This window comes from Gobius niger (genome assembly GCF_951799975.1).
Source record: "Gobius niger genome assembly, chromosome: 1".
Lineage (NCBI taxonomy): Eukaryota > Metazoa > Chordata > Actinopteri > Gobiiformes > Gobiidae > Gobius > Gobius niger.
Genome location: NC_136852.1, coordinates 33,665,352 through 33,685,196, shown reverse-complemented (window position 1 = coordinate 33,685,196; position 19,845 = coordinate 33,665,352). Strand labels below are relative to the sequence as shown.

The 19,845-nt window shown below is 45.0% G+C and overlaps 2 protein-coding genes across 2 annotated transcripts; both read left to right on the top strand.

Annotated features, from left to right (window-relative positions):
• Window positions 1-1,049: 1,049 nt before the first annotated feature.
• rps3 (ribosomal protein S3) lies at window positions 1,050-6,257 on the top strand. The gene is made up of 7 exons (XM_079560177.1): window positions 1,050-1,149; window positions 1,559-1,689; window positions 2,049-2,142; window positions 2,775-2,869; window positions 3,901-4,088; window positions 5,399-5,598; window positions 6,189-6,257. The coding sequence occupies exons 1-6, from the start codon at window positions 1,120-1,122 to the stop codon at window positions 5,593-5,595; spliced, it is 735 nt and encodes a 244-aa protein (XP_079416303.1). The 5' UTR covers window positions 1,050-1,119; the 3' UTR covers window positions 5,596-5,598; window positions 6,189-6,257.
• A 670-nt stretch (window positions 6,258-6,927) lies between these two features.
• ints4 (integrator complex subunit 4) lies at window positions 6,928-19,623 on the top strand. Its single transcript, XM_079554916.1, has 24 exons — window positions 6,928-7,063; window positions 7,933-8,127; window positions 9,423-9,540; window positions 11,251-11,357; window positions 11,431-11,539; window positions 12,413-12,498; window positions 12,580-12,630; window positions 13,286-13,374; window positions 13,483-13,603; window positions 13,676-13,747; window positions 13,825-13,999; window positions 14,068-14,273; window positions 14,348-14,490; window positions 14,939-15,054; window positions 15,314-15,447; window positions 15,961-16,127; window positions 16,327-16,420; window positions 16,487-16,567; window positions 17,045-17,175; window positions 17,354-17,413; window positions 17,499-17,658; window positions 17,732-17,875; window positions 18,158-18,278; window positions 19,409-19,623. The coding sequence occupies exons 1-24, from the start codon at window positions 7,010-7,012 to the stop codon at window positions 19,561-19,563; spliced, it is 2,889 nt and encodes a 962-aa protein (XP_079411042.1). The 5' UTR covers window positions 6,928-7,009; the 3' UTR covers window positions 19,564-19,623.
• Window positions 19,624-19,845: the final 222 nt, after the last annotated feature.

Below are 19,845 nucleotides of genomic sequence, written 5' to 3'. Positions count from 1 at the left end.
AAGGGTTTACCAACTCCTGTCACTATAATTGTTTTAACATGTGATCACTGTTCTCATTCCTGTCTCTCTGTATATAGTGTCTCTGTATGCTTTTACTAACTCGTGTGTAACATCAACCTGCCAGGGGGTCTGCAGATGGAAATTAGCCTAAAGCTATAATCTGGCATATTTACATTTGTAAAAATGTTCATTAATATGTATTGTCCCTCCTTTTCAAATAAATAAATAAATAAATAAAGACCTACAACACTATGTGTTACAAAGGATTTTCTCTACAACAAGAACCAATTTGCTGTTGTAAGTATCCACCTCTACTACAGTGATTCTAAACCTGGGGTTCGGGGTCTCGAACAAAAGCTTTTGTTTTACAGGGGTCACAACTAACAAAGTTTGAGAACCACTGCAGTCTGCTCTACTGTAAGTGGAGCTAGCACTGGCACAACTGTTCTGATGGTGTAGAATGAAATTACGTGCGTCAATAATCTAACATCGACTGAAGAGCACCATCATGTGGACAAACCTACACATTACAATGAGAAGAAAACATTGAATCAAAATCGTGTTATTAAAACAACATCACAGATCATGAAGCTCATTCTTTACCTTTTTGCTTTTTGACTTCATTGACTGATCTCACAGTGGATAGAGCATTGAATTATATTACTGACTTCAACTTTAGCTTTTGCACAAGCAAAAGTAGCCAAAATGTGCAACCAAATAAGATAAGATAAGATAATCCTTTAAATAAAGACAAAGATACGGCAGTAGGCCCATACAAGGTATAACAATGAAGGTGCAAAAGATCAAATTCGAGTAAAGATATTAGAAATAAATAGTAGGAAGGAAATAAATACATAGGAAATAAATAGTAGGAATAATTAGGCTAAATCAAAATAAACAATGCACAGAAAAAGACAGGTAACAACATGTGATGGTTTAATAAAAGTGCCGTAATGCACAAAGTTCTTAATAAATGAGCTCGCCATATGGATGAATAAACCATTTGGCCAATTTTGCATTATTTTATTTTCTATAGAACGTCACCGGAAGTTACGTGCTTGGTATAAATTCACTTCCGCATCCTTTGCACGTCCTTTCCTGTCCACGGCCCAAAGGAAGATGGCGGTGCAGATTTCGAAGAAGAGGAAGGTTAGCAACATTTCTCCTAATCTATCGCCTGAGACCGCTGATAATGTACAAATAAGTACCGAGGAGTCTCCCGCTGAGTGCCCGCTGAGTGCTGGAGCGTCCCCGGGGCTGGACTGCTCTGCCCCGGCCCGGATTACGGTGGATACTCTGAGTCGGCTCATGGTTGTGAGCGGCGGCCAGTGTGGGCCCGGCAGTTAGCCTCGTCCCTGCCGCGGCCCGTGATGTTCCTGCACACAGGGCTAAGACACGGCTGAGTCCTGAATAACTCACGTCTTACGTCGTAGGCTTTGAGCCCAGTCCTTTGAGTTACTGTAGGTCCTGGAGAGCCACCAGCGGCGCGTGCTTTAGACTCTAAAACATCCGTACAGAGCATGGATGCTTCTCATTGCTCATGTGTCCTCCTCCGCAGTTCGTATCGGACGGCATCTTCAAGGCCGAGCTGAACGAGTTCCTGACCCGGGAGCTGGCTGAGGATGGCTACTCAGGGGTCGAGGTGCGGGTGACTCCAACCAGGACTGAGATCATCATCCTGGCCACGAGGTGAGAACTACGGGCACTGTCCTGACCTCAGTTTGGGACTTCACCTGACCAAACGTCAGAGAAGGACCCCTGACCCCTGTCATGTGCAAATCCAACTGAAATGCAACTGAATAAACCCTATAATAAAAGTGCATATAGAGCGCTGCAAATTAACAATTGTTGTGATAACTGTTCAAATTGATAAATCATATTTATTGGCTCATTGTGTATAAATGATTTAAGGCTGAGATGATCTGAATCATTGGGGAAACTGGGCTGGACACACTGGTGGTGGTGTGCTAAGAGAACATCATGCTTAGAAAAGCTCAGAGTGAGTTGTGTTTTCACTTGTTAATGTTGTTAATGTTGGTGTTTTTCAGGACCCAGAACGTTCTGGGGGAGAAGGGGCGCAGAATCCGAGAGCTGACCGCAGTGGTCCAGAAGAGGTTCGGGTTCCCAGAGGGCAGTGTGGAGGTGAGGCACAGCCTGTTTCCTCTTTGGTAGATGTATACATGTCGTCCAGCTGCATGTGCCTGTCCTGTCCCGTTGTTATATTGGTAATCTGAATGTGCTGTTCATTATCAATGTACAATTATTACTTTACGTAATCAATCGCAGCCTTATCTTTACAGTTGGAATTTTACTCAGTATCTAACTAAATTGGTGCAAATGTTTTGGTGCACTCAAGGAATAAATGAAATATTCCAAATGAAATTGCAAAGGCTGCATGTATTAAGGTAATTGACTGATTTGAATAGTTACATACCCCGTCTACATGGGGACTAATGTTTAAAACACTCAACTCCTGTTTCTATTTTATTAAATGCTAATGCTCCTGGATGTCCGATGAAGGAGCTTGTATTTTGGTCTGGTTGGGCATAACTTTAACCTCTGTGATGATACGATGACGAGTCAGAAGGGGGCGCTCTGCCTGTGCCTGTCCCGCTCTGAGCTGCGTTCTGTGGCTCAGTGAGGGCTCCGGGCTGGTCAGGGCCCCCCGTCCTGAAGACCTCTGAGGCATTTGTCTGAGAGGCTGCCCTCCTGGTCACACGTCCACATGTGGGATGGTAGTTCAGTGCTCCTCATGTGCCCTGTCCTGTCCACAGCTGTATGCGGAGAAGGTGGCCACCCGTGGACTGTGCGCCATCGCCCAGGCAGAGTCCCTGCGCTACAAGCTGCTGGGAGGCCTGGCCGTCAGGAGGTAAGGATCCAGCTCCTCTGCAGACCTGGCTTTGATTATAGTAGGACAGCATTAGCTCAGATAGCAGTGTCGTCAGTCAACACGCTTTACTCGCTTCGTCAGTCTGCCCCAGGACAGCTGTGGCTACAGTAATGGCTTACCAACACAGAGCATGGAGTGAAAGAATATTGACTGCGGTGTAGCACTTTGAGAAGCTTCTCAACTTCAATTTGTAAAGAGCAATCCAAGTCTAAGCCATTATGATTACGGGGACAGAGTTTTGTCCTTGTAAATCCTTGGAAGTTATAGCTTTATTCTTGGTTAATCCCATTTTAAGATTGGTTTAGTCCTGGTCGAGGGCTGCTTCAGTCCAAATTTGAGCACCCAGGTCAACAAAAGGAAATTTGGGACAGCAAAAGGTTCCATATGTAGTCGCACAGTGAATTATAAAGTAATTGACTATTAGAATAACTGCCTGTGTGTATATATAAAACCCATTAATGCTGTTTTCGGACTTGGAGCTCAACAAACTTGCTCTGAAGCAGATGTGACTTGTTCATATTTTATTCCTGTCAAATGTTGATGCTCCTGGATGTTCTTTTGAGGCGCTCGTATTTTGTTTGCTTTGGTCTGGTCGTGCCGTAAAGGCTGGGCATAACTTAAACCTCTGTGATGATACGATGACGAGTCAGAAGGGGGCGCTCTGCCTGTGCCTGTCCCGCTCTGAGCTGCGTTCTGTGGCTCAGTGAGGGCTCCGGGCCGGTCAGGGCCCCCCGTCCTGAAGACCTCTGAGGCATTTGTCTGAGAGGCTGCCCTCCCGGTCCACCACCAATCAAACTTTCCATCTAGATAATGTCCTCCTGGGTCCCTGACCAGAACTGAGGGCCACAAAAAACACTGGTCAATTTAAGGGCTCTGCTCTGTTTGGCCTCAATTTCTACAAGTGTTTTGAAAACATTATGGAAGCTGAATATTAACTGCCATGTTGAGCGTGATGTGTTGACTCGGACGTGAAAGTCTTTCTGACATTAACATGGTGGTCTGTGTTCCAGGGCGTGCTACGGTGTGCTGAGGTTCATCATGGAGAGCGGGGCCAAGGGCTGCGAGGTGGTGGTCTCAGGGAAACTGCGCGGACAGAGGGCCAAGTCCATGAAGTTTGTGGACGGTCTGATGATCCACAGTGGAGACCCAGTCAACTACTACGTTGATACAGCCGTGCGCCACGTCCTGCTGCGGCAAGGTACTCACACGCTGATGCAGGATGCTCTGGGACCAAGAACCTCTTATAAATCCAACAAGAACACCTCATATTCTTTTTTTATTCATCCTTTTATTTACCCAGGATAAAACTCATTAAGATTAAAAATCTGTGTCCTGGCCAAGATGCAGGGGAACAATACATTCAGATCAAATGTCTAGATGTAAAATACTTTGTTTCTAGATTTTTGAATAGTAATTTAAAAGTATGAAGTGACACAAGCTCTTTTCTGAAACTCCTCCTATAGCTCATTCCAAGAGTGCGGCGCAGCCACACTAAAGGTCTTTTTACCCAGTTCTGTTTGCACCCTGGGCACAGAGAGCAGGAGCAGGTCCTGCAGGCTATAGCTGCTGTTGCTCCTCAGCTCAGTGAGCTGTCCTGTGGTTATGAGTCCCCCACCCTCTGTGATGATGTGATGACGAGTCAGACGAGGGCATCTGTTTGCCCCATCCTCTGATGAAACAAGCCGAGGCATTTGGAAAAACTCATCTGAGAGGCTGCGTTCTTGTCACTGATACACGAGTGTACCTAAGGCCTTTAGACACTGCTGTAGACCGCGGTTCTCCTGCTTTAAGGTCCATGTCTGAAAGGTTTTCTTCAAATGATCCTTCTGAACACGTTCATAAAAATGTAGCTGAAGCAGATTATCAATACCATTCTGTTTAAAAAAAATAAATAAAATGTATATATTCCCAGATATGAGCCGTAGTGGCTAATACTTTCCCGCAGATTAAATGCTTGCGGTGAAAGTAGCAAATCTCCAAGGATTAATTCTATGATGCCTTCGCTTTATTGAAGCAGAACTTTGGGAGAATTGAGCGGCCTGTGACTTTCCACACTTTTTTAAATGGACTAATCTGTGATTTTGTTCTGATGAGGTGAAGATGAGTCTTGAGTGCCCTTTTTGAATCTTTGTCAGATTTGAACCAGGTTATGAAATGTGGTGCGTCGCAATAGACAATATTCAGTCCCTTTGATTTGATTGCTGTATTTAAATATTATAAGTACCAGAATAGACCAGAAAACCATTATTGATAACGTTCTTGTTGAACGTAGTTTAAGTCGTTTAATCAAATGATTCAATCCGTTGTTGTGGCCCCGCCCTCTGAGGGTCAGCGTCTGTTTACAGGCCTCATCGTTCATGCGTCAGGCAGGTGCTCTGTGACTGCTATGCTGAGCGATTGGTTTGAAAAACCTGGCGTTGGTATTAGAGTAGACTGAATGTAATTCATTTGTGTTGTAGCCTGACCTGCTCTTAAACCTCAGGAGCCTTACTAGTGTCCTCCTTTCAGGTGTTCTGGGCATCAAGGTGAAGATCATGCTGCCCTGGGACCCCAGTGGTAAAATTGGCCCCAAGAAGCCCCTGCCTGACCACGTGAGCATCGTAGAGCCCAAGGAGGAGACGCTGCCCACCACCCCCATCTCTGAGCAGAAGGGTGCCAAGCCAGAGGTGCCAGTCATGCCCCAGGCCCCCGTCCCCACCGCATAAAAGGTGACTGCACGGTGTCCACAACAGTGGTTAACCTGACTACTTTGGGTCATCCACAAGTTTAGGCATTATGTAGAGGTGATTTCATTTCTGCCTTAGCAATGAATCTGGTGTTAAAGTGCGTCTCCAAATAAGTGTATTCCAATTTAGATGTAAAATTGCGTAACATGAAATAATGTAATATTTGAGTCTCAAGTCTGTGGCGTTTGCCCGTGACCCTATGACCTGCGTACACATGTAGAGGTGTCACTAAATGAAGCTGTGTCCCTTCGGTGATGATACGATGACGAGTCGGACTGGGCCCCGAGCTCTGAGGGCGGGGTCACGTTCTGTGGCCCCACACCTCAGAACGGGGCCCGATAAATGAAGACTCTGAGGCATTTGTCTGAGGAGGTCCCCACACTGAAGAGAACACGACACAGTTCAGGATTCTTATGTTTTAAATGAACTTTACTGTAATTACCAAATGTTCAATATTAGATATATTAAGGATATGAAAACCACAGCAGATGGACATGGTTTTTGTCACAGTACCTGCATGAATGTCTGTTATGCGTATGGTCTTTTTCTGAATATTGTGTTGTCTTTTCCAGGTCGCAGGCTTCGTCCCATGAACCAGGACCAGCTGTTTTTGTGTACAAAACAATAAAATCTGAAAAGCCTTTGTCACTCATTGATTTTTTGTTAATACAAAGTTTAGAAAACAGTTTCGCATAATTATATTGATTCTAGCAACTGTCAAATGCATTCAAATTGTGCCCTCATTTTATAGACCTGAAATTTCCATATTGGAAAAGCTTAAAAATGGCACCATGTTTTGAAGTCCTGTGACATTCTCCATAGATGTTCTGTAACTAATCACTGATCAGCAGTTGGGTATTCACTATTCTGTCACATACATACTTCATGCTACTGACAAACTCCCCAGAGGTCTGGAGCTCAAAGCAAGTGTATTCCCTTTACAATAACGCATCTCTTAAACGTGTCTTATTTCACGTTGCAATGCAGTATATTTGACCCAAGAGGTTCTAAACCTATGAATGAAGCTCGCACCCTCTCAGGCCTGACTTGTGCCTTTTCCAGAAGTCTCCATGGTGATGTCATGACTGGCTCCATGGCCATTCGGTCAGTCATGAACTCCTGAGGCTTGTGCAGGAGAAAGACCATGTGACCAGAGCTTTGCTTCCTCATGCCTGTCAGCTACAGAGCTGTGAACTATGACACTGTCCTGTTTCATTAATCTTGAGCCATATAAACCCGCTTTATTAACTCCTAAAGAAGGGGTGGTGATGGGGACATGTCACTGGAAAGGACTCCAGCTGCCAGTAGGCGGCAGTAGAGGCTAAGAAAGCCAACCTACGGAAAGTAAGTGTGGACAAACGGTGCTGCAGGCAGTGGTGTTTGCGCTGTGAAGATGGCAGCTCACCTGAAAAAACGAGTTTATGAGGAGTTTTCCAAAGTTGTGCAGGTACGCAGAATAACTGTTCGACCCCGAACACCTTTGGATTCAATCTGTCATTTGGTTTTATTTCTGTCAGCTTCTATAAACGTAGAAACACTGGACGTGCAAACCCTGTGCTAACAATGCTAATGACGCTAGCCTTGTGTTTTGGCCAGTTGTAGCATCAATATCTGAATCTCAATATGTGCTGAATGTTGTTTTTATGAAGTATCGACCTACTCTTAAAATGTATTTGATACTATTACTCCTCTAACACGTACAGCTAGTACTTGGGTTTTACACAGGGTTTTCAAAGCCAATAGGCTGCAGTCATTATGGCAATGTGTGTTTTACTTCAGTGTATTTGGTTTTATTCTAGTGTAAAACAGTATTATCCTACCCTTCTACTTGCATACAGCTACTATGACTGATTCCACGACAATTACTACTGCTACTAGTGCTACTACTACTAGACAGTGGCTTCTTATGGGAGGAATAAAAGATGGTGAAAGACTGTTTTTGAGGAGGTGGCGCTTACCAGTGCAGGACACCATGCTCTGAAACGGGGACAAACCCAGGAGGCGCTGCACAGTTTCTGAGCACTGAAGGCAGTACTCTGGTTTCCTGGTCAGGTTGGCCCACAATGGCGGCACGCTCTGTCGCAGCGGCTCAGGACTAACTGAACATCTGAATGCAATTTTGTTGTACAATGACAAATATAGCACTTACTTACTTAGGATGGGTTAAATGCAGAGGGCACATTTCCCTACGGGGACAATAAAGTATACAAACAAACAAACTTATTTCTAACACGAATTCTACTACTGCTGCTTCTGTTTCTCCTTCTCGTGCATGTAGCCATCATGCAGTTTGACATGTCGGCTTGTTGTTGCCAGGTAGCTCCTGAGGACGCCCCTGCGAAGAGGCTGCGTCTGTCCAAACCCAGTAAGTCTGCGGCTCTGCACATCGACCTGTGTAAGGCCACCAGCTCCACAGACGCGCTCCAGTACCTGCTGCTGTTCTCCCGCCGCTCCGTGGAGGCAGAGAGTGTGGAGGGGGTCATCCGCATCCTGCTGGAGCACTACTACAAGGTACAGCCCTTACTTCTTGCCTAATGTTAGGATGTTATTGTCAGGTCTTGGCAGGTGAGACAGAGATGTGCAAAGATGCTCAAGGTATCTCTTTTTTTAAATGTTAGTGCGTTCAGGTAAACTCTTCACTAACTCGCAGTTGAGGCAGGAGTTCTGACGATGCTTTCTCTTCTTCCGCTGCAACTCTCGTTCTCCCATCAAAGGTTACAGCTGTTCCCCTGTGCCGCCTGATCAAATAAAAAATGTCCTTTACCTGGATGTAACAGACTGTTACGATATGTGGCTGCTGCAGTTGGTCAGGTCCCAAGCTGACAATGCCAGGATTCATGGGGCTCACAGTGAAAGAGTGGTTCAGCTGGAGATGGGTCGGCCGCCACACTTTTCGCAGTGGCCACACTCTCCCATCAATCATCAATACAATACCTTGGTGGAAAATGAATGACACACTGAATCTTTTGACATACAGAAGCCTATTGAAACAATGCCACAGTGAATGTGCAGGAATCAAAGCTAAATGCTGCAACCAAATATTAGAGCGTGTGATCAGGCAGTGTATATTCACTGCAGAAGTGCTAACGCACTGCGTCTGAATTGCGCCGCAGGGTCGAGCTTCTTGTGCACCCTCGGTGTGCAGGGTTCTGGTTCATAGACAATAATGGAAGCAACTCTTTCACCATGTGAGTTAAAAAAAAAATGTCCGTACCAGTTTTATCAGGTGTTCAAAATGATACTTCAAAAAGATCAAACAGATGGTATGAAAGTAAAAAAAAATAAAAAAAATAAAGTAAAAAAATATCTTGAGAAGTTGTGGTGGCAAGAACCAGGTCTAAATCAGATGAACTTTAGAGAATGACTTTATTCAGAACTTGTTTACTACTTTTGGATTCGGCCCCAATGAAAGTGCATAAGAAACATGTTAAACATGAGGACAACGCTCAATTTTACGTCCTCCTAACATTATGAGGTTAAACATAAACTATTCATTATTAAACATGTAAATTGTAAATCATAATCTAATTTCAATTAATTACATTTGTTGAATTGTGATTCACTGTTTTTCCTGTTTGATGCAGTTCTAGACTCAAATACAGCCACATCACCCGCTCACCTCTTGGTCACCATGCTCTAGGGAGTGACTGCTCAAAGTGCTACACTGTAGTCATTATGGATTCGCTCCATACTCTGGGGTGGTGGACTACTACTACTATTGTACTGTAGCTGCTCACACACTACATTCAAACACAGGCTGTCACAGCTATAGCTACTTTACCCTCTTTTCATTCTCTTTGTTCCAGGAGTCTGATAACTCGGTGCGCCTGAAGATCGCATCTCTGATTGGACACCTGTCTAAAACGGCAGGGTTCAGGCCTGACTGCATCGTGGACGACGCCATCAACACCCTCAACAATGAGAGTGAGAGGCTCTTTTTACTCCAAATATGAGTTAGTGATGCTGCCTCAGGCTAAGTGAGTGTAAGTTGGTATGTAAGGGAGGGCGGACTGCATAGGGCTAACTCTAGAGGGATTTAACAGTTTGACAGGATGGTGCATAGTAGGGCTGTGCAATTAATCGAAAGTCGATTACGATTTCGATTATTACACTTAACTTGTTTTTTTTGCAAAGCAGACTTACATTATTTCAGGCCGCTGGGATTATTTTCCCTTTGCATTTCACGTGCCATGGCTCACGCTTTTGGATGTGTGATGATGTCATCAGGCCGTGCTGCTCAGTTTACTTGCGCAGGTGTGAGGGCTGACCAGCAGGGGATAGGTGTGAAACAGAGGCCTCTCCTTAATTGAGACATGTTCAGAAAACAGAAAATATTCCGCATAGTTTTTTTATTAATTAATACATAAATAAAATAATGATAGACTTTTTTTTAAAGGCAACAAATAATCGTTTGACTAATCGTCATTTCAATTATGACTAAAATAATCGTGATTATTAATTTTTCAATAATCGAGCAGCCCTAGTGCATAGGTCCGAACGCTGGAGGGTTGAAGAGACCAGACACTGGGATCACGTACCAGCAGGTTAAATCTAGATGACATGAAATATATCATAGACGGCCTATTTCAATAGAACAATATGGTGTATTCAGACTAACATGTCAGCAGGACAATCACACAATTAAAATGATATAAAATACATACATCCACTGTATTATTCTCACTCCCTAACAGAATAATAATTAACACAAATCTGCCTAAACAGTACTTCTGGGTCTAAGGACAATGGTGCCATTTAGTGGCAAACAAAAAACACAGCACCAGAGGCAACTGAGGTGAGAGCACAACGTGAGGGCGCATTTTGCCTGTGGCTGCCCACTTACGTATTTAGCAGTGGATTATAGGGGCAAAGTCCACACTGTACATTAAATATAGAAAATACACATTTAAAAGCTGTTGGCAACAATGTAAGGCTCATGGACTTGTGGCAGAGAAAGAAAACATTGACTCAAAATGGCTGTAGCTGTTGGACCTGAAGTATGGTTAAACGTACAAGAGAAACAGACGGAACTAATCATCCGACAGTGACTAAGAAATACTGGACTCCTTAGCGGCTGGAGCAGTATATCTCTAAAGTTAACCTTGTCAGCAGCTGCTGTGACCATTTTTGTGGCTACCGTGGAATCCCAGACAGCAGTTTCACAAACACTGGTTCCAGCATTCCAGTTTCACCTGCAACTCTATGCTACATTACAAAAGCCATGTGCTGTGCTTTAAGAGTGTGGACACACACTCCTTCACAATAAAAGCACAAGTTGCCGGAAATTTTCAAAAGAATTTGGAGATTGACTGTCTTTGAAACTGTTGAAATCCTTGAAGCTGTTGAAAAACTCAACATAAACTTGAGTAACTTGACGCTGACGGTGCTGCAGCAACAGAAGCTGAATGAGAGAGGCACGAGGAAGTAGCTATGCTAACTATGCTCTTAGGGCTAAGCCGTTATAACATTAGAAAATGTGTGAATATCTTTCTACCATATTACAAATTTGTTCCTTTAAAAAGAAGTGTTCTGATGAGTAGACTACAGTCTTGAGCCTCCCCAGTGGGTCAGTCACAGCCCCTGGGTCTGAAGTGTGGTAACTCCTGACTGCACTGTTACACTGTGCTTGTGCAGAGTCTCACCAGGTGTTGGCCCAGCTGCTCCACACCCTGCTGCTGATCGGCTCAGAGCTGACCGACGTGCCGTCTGTGCAGCACCGCCTTGTCCAGGTGTCCTGCCAGGTAAACCCAGACCACACCCTCTAACCACTGTCTCCTCTCCGCTAACGCCAGTGTATCTGTGGCTCTTCTCCAGCACTTGTCTGACACGTACTTTGGAGTGAGGAACAAGTGTCTGCAGCTGCTGGGCTGTGTGGGGGTCACTGACTGCCCTCTTCCCCACGACAAGGACGCACCTGCTGCAGGTTAGGCTCGCAATCACTCAAGTATCGACCATCAGAATTTCTAAACTGCATGTGAACCCTAATGGGGAACAGTTACTTGAATTTCTCTCATCAGAGTACAACTTTATTTATTCCTACTCCGCATGTAAACAGTGGCATTCACTATGAAAACTTCATGACCTGTATGTGTTTAGTTACTCTAATAACAAAGCTATTTCTGTGGAGGTACAAATGAAAGTAAAGTCAGAGATATGAATGATATCCAGGATTATTTTTTACACTGATGCTGTTCACACGCTCTAATGTTTGGTTGTGGCCTTTAGCTTTGATTCCAGCCCATTCACTGTGGCTTTGTTTCAATAACCTTCTGCATCTTGTATTGATGATGGAAGGGTATGACCACCAGGGGTGGGAACCTCTGGGTACCTCACGATTAGATACGATACGCAATACATGGCTTGCGATAACGATTATCTTACGATATGCCAATGCTGTGATAAACGATATATTGCACAAAAATAACCTACGAAATAATCATCTCATGCTCCCTGATCCACTCTTTCACTATATGAGCCCCATGAATCCTGGCATTGTCATCTTGGATATACCTTTACCATCAGGGAAGGAGAACTCCGTCATTCCAATTACCAGGTCATTTGTATGTTCAGGTCATCACATAGTGTTGCTGAACTTAAACCTGACCGACTGCAGTAGCCCCAGATCAGAACAGTTTGTTTCATCCAGGTGGCTTTTTTTTGTGTCAGACACAGTGTAAATCTTAATTTAATGTCTTAATATTAATCTTTTGTCCTACTGTAAGTTCCCTACGGCTGAAACTGAAAACCACATTCTACAGCAACAGCTCTAACATCTGTTTTGTCCTGCTGAGTTCAGGTGGACAGAGAGACGTCCAGAGCATCATCAGTGACTACTTTGGAGACCAGGACCCCCGAGTGCGGACGGCTGCTCTCAAAGCCATGGTAGGTGCTGTGGAGGGGTCAATTTTCCTTTAGATCAGCTGTCAAACATATACATGCTCACTGAATCGTGTGTGTGTTTAGCTGCAGCTACACGGCAGAGGCATGACCATTCAGCAGGACATCTATGACCAGGTACATGCAAGCCAGTCTACAACTATACCTGAACAATACTTTTTCAGATACCTGTACTCAAATATTTGTCAACTAGAACCAGAAAACGTAACAAAAATGCGTGGAAGATCTGCAAATTTACATCGGGTTCATCTTCAATATCAAGAAATGTGTGAAGAATTAGTGTTAATAAAAAAAATGGCGCAAAAGTGCAGAAAAAATGGAGGCAAATTTGGGGGGAAATGGAGAGAAAATAGGGAAAACATTAGTAATAGTGAAATTGGCAAAAGTTCTGAAAACATTGGCTTTATTTTCAGGGTGATGAAACTCCAGAATGGGGGAATAAACAAGTGGAGCAGAGTAGGGCTCATTTTGCCTTAGGTTTATATTAGCCCGACCGTTATATTGTCCAGCTGATATGAAGATGTATCAGGCCGATATCTCCGGAACCAAAACATGATAAAAACATACAGTTTTTTGCATTGGAAAGAGTCCAGCCAGAGCTTTTAAAAAAAAAACCTCCACAACTTCCTTGGCCTCAGGGAAGCTGAGGAACATCATGGTGAAAATTGGTCACAAGTTTGTTCACCTATTTCATATATATATATATATATATATATATATATATTATTTATTTTTATTTTTATTTTATATATTTAATGCAAATGTGTGTTAGGCCTGCAGGCTGCTCTCAGACGACTATGAGCAGGTCCGCTCAGCCGCTGTGCAGATGGTGTGGGTGCTCAGCCAGCTTTACCCAGAAAGGTGCAGTGTTTTCACATTTCTTGCAATTGCTAAATGCTGCCGTACTGTTTTAGATGTAGAGACACGGTCACGAACTCTGGCTTACTCTATTGACCTGATTTCTCTCAGCATTGTGCCAATTCCCTCTTCGAATGAGGAGATCCGCCTGGTGGATGATGCCTTCGGGAAAATCAGCCACATGGTGAGCGATGGCTCCTGGATGGTGCGGGTCCAAGCGGCTAAAACTCTGGTATGTTACGGACGTGACTCATAGTCGGAGATGGATCTGTTTCCATGTGTGACGGTGTGTCCTGTCTCTCAGGGAAACATGCTGCAGGTCAGCCCACACTTCCTGGAGCAGACACTGGACAAGAAGCTGATGTCAGACCTCCGGGTGAGTGTCAGCCGGCTCCAGTCTCCTCTTTGACTCCTTTATTGTTCATTATAGTGACGTGTCTCGTGTCTGTGCAGCGTAAGCGCACCGCTCATGAGAGGGCCAAAGAGCTGTTTACCTCGGGAGAGTTCTCGTCAGGGAGGAAGTGGGCAGATGATGCTCCTAAAGAGAGGCTTGACACTAACACAGTCTACCTGATGGCATCAGGAGCCTGTGGGGCCTTTGTCCACGGGCTGGAGGATGAGATGTTTGGTGAGAGCCACGAGCAGCTCTAAACTGAAGGCAGCATTTTGAAAAAGGCTAACCATCTGTTCTTGCAGAGGTGCGTATTGCAGCTGTAGAGGCTTTGTGCCAGCTGGCCCGCTCCTCTCCCAGCTTTGCAGAGAAGTGCCTGGACTTTCTGGTGGACATGTTTAATGATGAGATTGAGGAGGTGCGGCTCCAGTCCATCCATGTTCTGAGGGAGATCTCCACACACATCACTCTGCGGGAGGATCAGCTGGACACAGTGCTGGCTGTGCTGGAGGTGCTCAGACCTGCCTTCAGACAGTTTAGTCAGTAGTCAGTCACATGACCCCTGTGGTGTGCCCCTGTGTGCAGGACTCATCGCGGGACATCAGAGAAGCTCTGCACGAGTTACTCTGCTACACAAATGTGTCCACCAAAGAGTGTATCCAGCTGGCTCTGCTGGAGCTGCTCAAGAACCTCAACAAATACCCCACTGACCGCAACTCAGTCTGGAAGTAAGACCACAATCACTGACCACACGGACCACACGGACAAGAGATGTAACAGCTGTGGCGAGGGTGACCGCCTCAAATAAATGCTGACATTTATCAGAACATGAGCTTTGGACCATACTTTTGGATTTTTTAAATGAATTTGTGGCATAATAGATGAAGAAATGTAGATTTAATGCCAACTTGAAACAATTGTAATGCTTTTCATTAACATTTAAGTCCTTCATTTTGCCACAATCTGGAGGGTAATTTGTCGTTCTCTGTGTGAATCTGAATTTACTGAAAAAGTGGGACATTGTCTTAATTGGTGGGAGGGGACAAAGGTCTAAATGGCTGGGCAGTGGGACCAAAGACAGACAGGTGGTCGTCCTAGTTGCGGCTGTTATTGTAAGATATTTGGCCTTGCTGATAGAGCTGTATTCTCAGTGTTGAAATGTGTCTGTGTGCTCAGGTGCCTGAAGTTCATGGGCCAGCGCCACCCCACCCACGTGCTGCCGCTGGTGCCCGAGCTGCTCAGCACACACCCGTACTTCGACACCCCAGAGCCGGACATGGACGACCCGGCCTGTGCGTGACTCACTCTCATCACACACTTTAACAATAGATAATAGCTGTTAGACCATCATATTTGATTCATCGGAATAGGCTGCAGACGAAGCTCTCATGGAAAAGTCTATTGTCCATTCTTAAGGTTTTCTTGTGGTCTTCCAGGCACTGGACATTAAGACACAGTAAATGTCCAGTGTGATTGAATATTTATTTCCACAGTGCACCTTCCATTGCCCAGTTGGCCGTGCTCATAATGTGTGCTGCTGATGTGTTACAGACATAGCCGTGCTGGTTCTGGTGTTTAATGCGGCCCAGACCTGTCCCACCATGCCCGCTCTCTTCTCTGACCACACCTTCAGACACTATGCCTACCTGCGGGACAGCCTGTCCCACCTGGTCCCTCTGCTCACGGTAAAGGCCCTCATAATTCATATTAATTGATTTAAATTTTCAGTTCCTGTTCATTTCAATTATTAAAACAGATGAAGTTGTTTTTTTATTTTGCCTCAGCTCAATCCTTTTTTATTTTCATTTGAGACTGTTTCAGTAATTCTCCTCCCTCTTCCACACTCAGTGTTTTAAAGTCCCGACACCTTCACCAAACTTGTTTCAATCCCGTTTGTGGTCAGACCTGTGCAGATTAGCATAAAAGCTTTACTTTCAGATTAAATCTCTTCCCTCTGCAGCTGAAGGGGAGGATTTCTGCCCTCTGCTGCCGTTTGTATCTGTATATTTTTGAACATTTTATGTACTAGGGTTTTGTCTAGACACACAGAAAATACAAAGTTCTACCACAAAGGTGTCCAAAGAAGTTTAACCAGCCTGAATAAAGTATAAAATCAGAGGACCTTGACTGACATAAAGCTCCTTTCCCCTCACCTGTCTGTCTCTCTGTGTCTCTGTCTCTCTGTCTCTGTGTGGTAGCTCCCGGGCAGGAAGCAGCCATACTCTCTGGACACAGTGGGCTCGTCCTCAGCCCCATCTTCAGTGGAGTCAGCGCAGATGTTCCTACAGCAGAGTCTACACAGAGTGGAGAACATCCAGAACCTGGAGGCTCCAGGAGCCCAGGACCTGCTCAACTTCACCATACGGTACACAGCACATGGCAGGACTGAATCTTCTGGATGCTAGCAAGAATTGGACTAGAATTATTTGATATGTGTGGCAAACATATTTATGAGCTGTGTTGGTTTCACAAAGCAGAGGCATTTTGATAAGGCCCAGTACGACTGAGAAATGAATGTAAAGAGTTGTAGCTGTATGAGCACAGTGGTGTTGTGCTGTGCCCAGAGACCTGCAGCGTGTGGGGGAGCTTCAGACTGAGCTGGCCGGAGCAGCAGACTTCTGTGCCACGTACCTGCACTGCCAGCTGCTACTCAGCCAGGTACAGCCTCAGGATATGGGGTTATTGTGGTTATTGTAGGCTTCTCTCATGCCCTGTCTGCTGTAGGCCCTGCAGGAGAAGCTGTGGAGGACCGCTGTGCCCCTGTGCCTCAAACAGAACAACACGGCCACGGCAGCCGCGCAGCAGGTCAGAGCATCACCTATTCACATGCAGAAACACAGCTTTCACTGGAAACCATGGCTTCAATCAGAGCGGTAGCTTTTTGACCCATTGTCAGTGTGTCAGGACAAGTCTCAATCCCTTATAGTATAGTATATAACATCAAAATACTGTATTTCCTCTGAGTTCCGATGAATCAAGCATTTATAATAAATGGGACGTCCAGTACTTCCCCGTAAGGTCATGCCCCTCTTTAGTTACTGTTACTATCTGTCAAGAAGTAAGCACATACTATAACACATGTCTTAGTGACGCTTCACGCAACCTCTGACCTCATAGGAAATCAGACGAAATACCCAGAGCTGCCTTAAATGCAACAGTCATGACTCCCATTCATTCACAAACATTGTCCATACCATCCTAGACTTAGCTAGTGCTTGTCAACACGACCTTCAAACCTGTCAAAGGTCTATTTCCCCTGACTGTGTGAGTGTGTGTGTGCAGATGGTGGAGGAGACGTACCGGCTGGAGTTCCTGTACAGTGGCCTGGAGAGCAGACAGACTGCAGCGCTGCATCATGTGCGTCTGCAGGCCCGCGCTCTGCAGCTGCTGCTGTTCGCACGCACCAGCCAGGGGTCAGTATATGAGCTCAGGCTTACTTGAGGGTCAGCGGGAAACCACGACAGGATGTTTTGGTGAAGGGTTGGCAAACGGCTGATCCATCCAGGCGATGTGCAAAACAATAATCCTCAACAGAAATATTATTATATTTTTACCTCTGACTATCCTAACAATGTCCTGATATCTCCTCAGCCTGGACTCGCTGAGCAGCAGCTGTGACAGGTTCCTGATGGACATGGACAATTACCAAAGGTATTTATATAAATATATATATAATATATAAAGACCCTCGTCCCTCTGAGTCGTGTTGATCTGACGGTGTTCCTCCTGCTGCCAGGCTCTTCCTGACCGAGCTGCCCCATCTGAGGGACTCGTTTGTGGACAAGGTTCTGGAGCTGAAGCCTCGTCTGTCCAGCTGTAGTCCCGTGGAGTTCGTGAAGCTTCTGCAGAGCACGCTGAGACAGAGCAGCCTTCTCCTGCCCACGCTGCCTCCTCAGGTAAAGAACCAGTTTAACTCCAGCAGAAAGTCGGCAGCACAGCATGAAGGCATCACTTGACTCTCTGTCTCAGATTCAGAAGGCGACAGCGACCATCATCGAGCCCACAGGGGAATCGGACAATCCTCTGCGCTTCACGTCCGGGCTGGTGGTGGCGCTAGACATAGACGCAACCCTTGAGCACGTCCAGGACCCGCAGAGCACGGTCAAAGTGCAGGTTCGTTGAGCCAAACTTTTTTTTTTTTTTTTTTTCAGATTTGGGAACAGAAAGTTATTACGCCTTATTTTCATATGAAAATAGAAAAAATAGAAAGCTCATAAAACATTATTTCTTTCAAAAGTATTGTACAGTGTACATGTCAAAGGGAAGTCTCTAAATTTACGGACAGGAGCACAGGGTCATATACGTTACACTGTGCATATATGGCTATAGATATGGTTAAGTGGAATTACAGAAGTAAAATCCCCTGTAAAAGCGTTGTGTGTGCTGCTGCTGTAGGTGCAGTATCCTGATGGCCAGAGTCACCTGATCCACCCCAAACCTGCAGACTTCAGGAGGCCCGGTCCCACACGCCACAGGCTCATCACACAGGTGTACCTGTCCCACAGCGCCTGGACAGGTGAGACGTGGCCAGTGTTGCATAGTGTTGTTTCTACAAGCTAGATATTTCACGTTTAGGCTCTTTACACCCGAGTGCGATCTCCAGAGGTCGCTGTTCTTCCTCTCTCGCTATTTTCCCCAGGAAGGATTAGCGATGTCTTTAACAAGTATCAAAAAACATTTGTTTATACTCAAGCCAGGCCCATTATTTTCTGAGCGGCTCATTTAAAATCTTTGTGCTGTGTTCATTTTTATTTAGTGTCACATTCCAGTTTCCTCCAGTGAATCCTTTGCTTCTGACGCAATGTTTTTATCCTGATGTTGTGATTGTCAGTCTGTAACGCTGCCTGGAATCTGAGATATTCATTTATTGGGACAAGACACTGCTACTAACTCATAGGGAAATAATGGGAGGAAGAGCAGGCGAGTACCTGAACAAAAACCTTTCCTATTAGATATTAGATTGTGTTTCTGTAATAGAGCACCCAGTACAGCTACCGTTCTATTTCCTTCATTTAATCTTTGGAAGCAGAACATGCAATTTGTTTTTCATCTAAAACTGTTATACCAAGCCCCAAAATTTGGCTAAAATTAGAAAAATCATTACTAAATCTGAACTTAAAGCAGTACTTGTTCACCTTAAATCCTTTCCGTAGTCCCTCTGGGGGTAATACAAGTGTTAATGGGATGATTGTGATGTCTTTTATCTCCCCCCTGGTGTCTCTGGACAGAAAACCACAATTGCAACTTTCCCTGCTCCGACCCAGAGCACCAATACACACTAATGCAATCACGAAGAAGAAGCTAACAGGCACCACTTAAGCAGTATTTGCAGCCAAATTTGAGGGAAAAAAATGATCTCCATCGTGTAATTGTATGAACAATATCCCTCTGTCCCTTTGTCTTTTCTGTCAGCGTAGTATTTACTCTCCAAGACAATTAATAAGTAAAAAACATGCTACGACACCTGCAGTGGCATTTATGGGGCATGAGCTACTTAGTCCTGCTTTATTTATTGTTGTCAAAAATGTTTAAATCTCATTCAGATGAAGACCCCAGTGATGGTGTTTCCTTGCGACTAGTGCTGCAATAACTGTAATAAACACTGTGCTGCCCTATTAAAAACTTATCCCTCATCCTGCTGTGCAGAGCCCTGTCAGATCTCCGTGCGCCTCCTGCTGGCCTACAGCAGCACTGCGTTGGGAGGGGCCGACGCCGAGGTCCCACAGGCAGACATCGAGGGGACCATCCCGTTCAGCAAACCCGTCAAAGTCTTCATCATGCCCAAACCCGCGCGCCGGTAGAACCACGCTCCTCCAGCTCCCTCTAGAGACAATGACGTGTACTGCACCTTTGACACTGGCTTCACTCTGCTCATACTCATGTACAGTCCTGAATAAAATGACCTTTTCGTAATATTTAAAGTGCATTTTATTGAATTGAATCGGTTTACATGTGTTGTTTTGTTTGGAATGTACAGTCCTTTATGCCCTGGTGTGGACTCAGGACTTTTCCCTTGTGCTGGGTTTTGTAGTTGTGTTTTAAGTGAGTACAAACCAACAAAAACAAATCCTCACAGGTTTGAC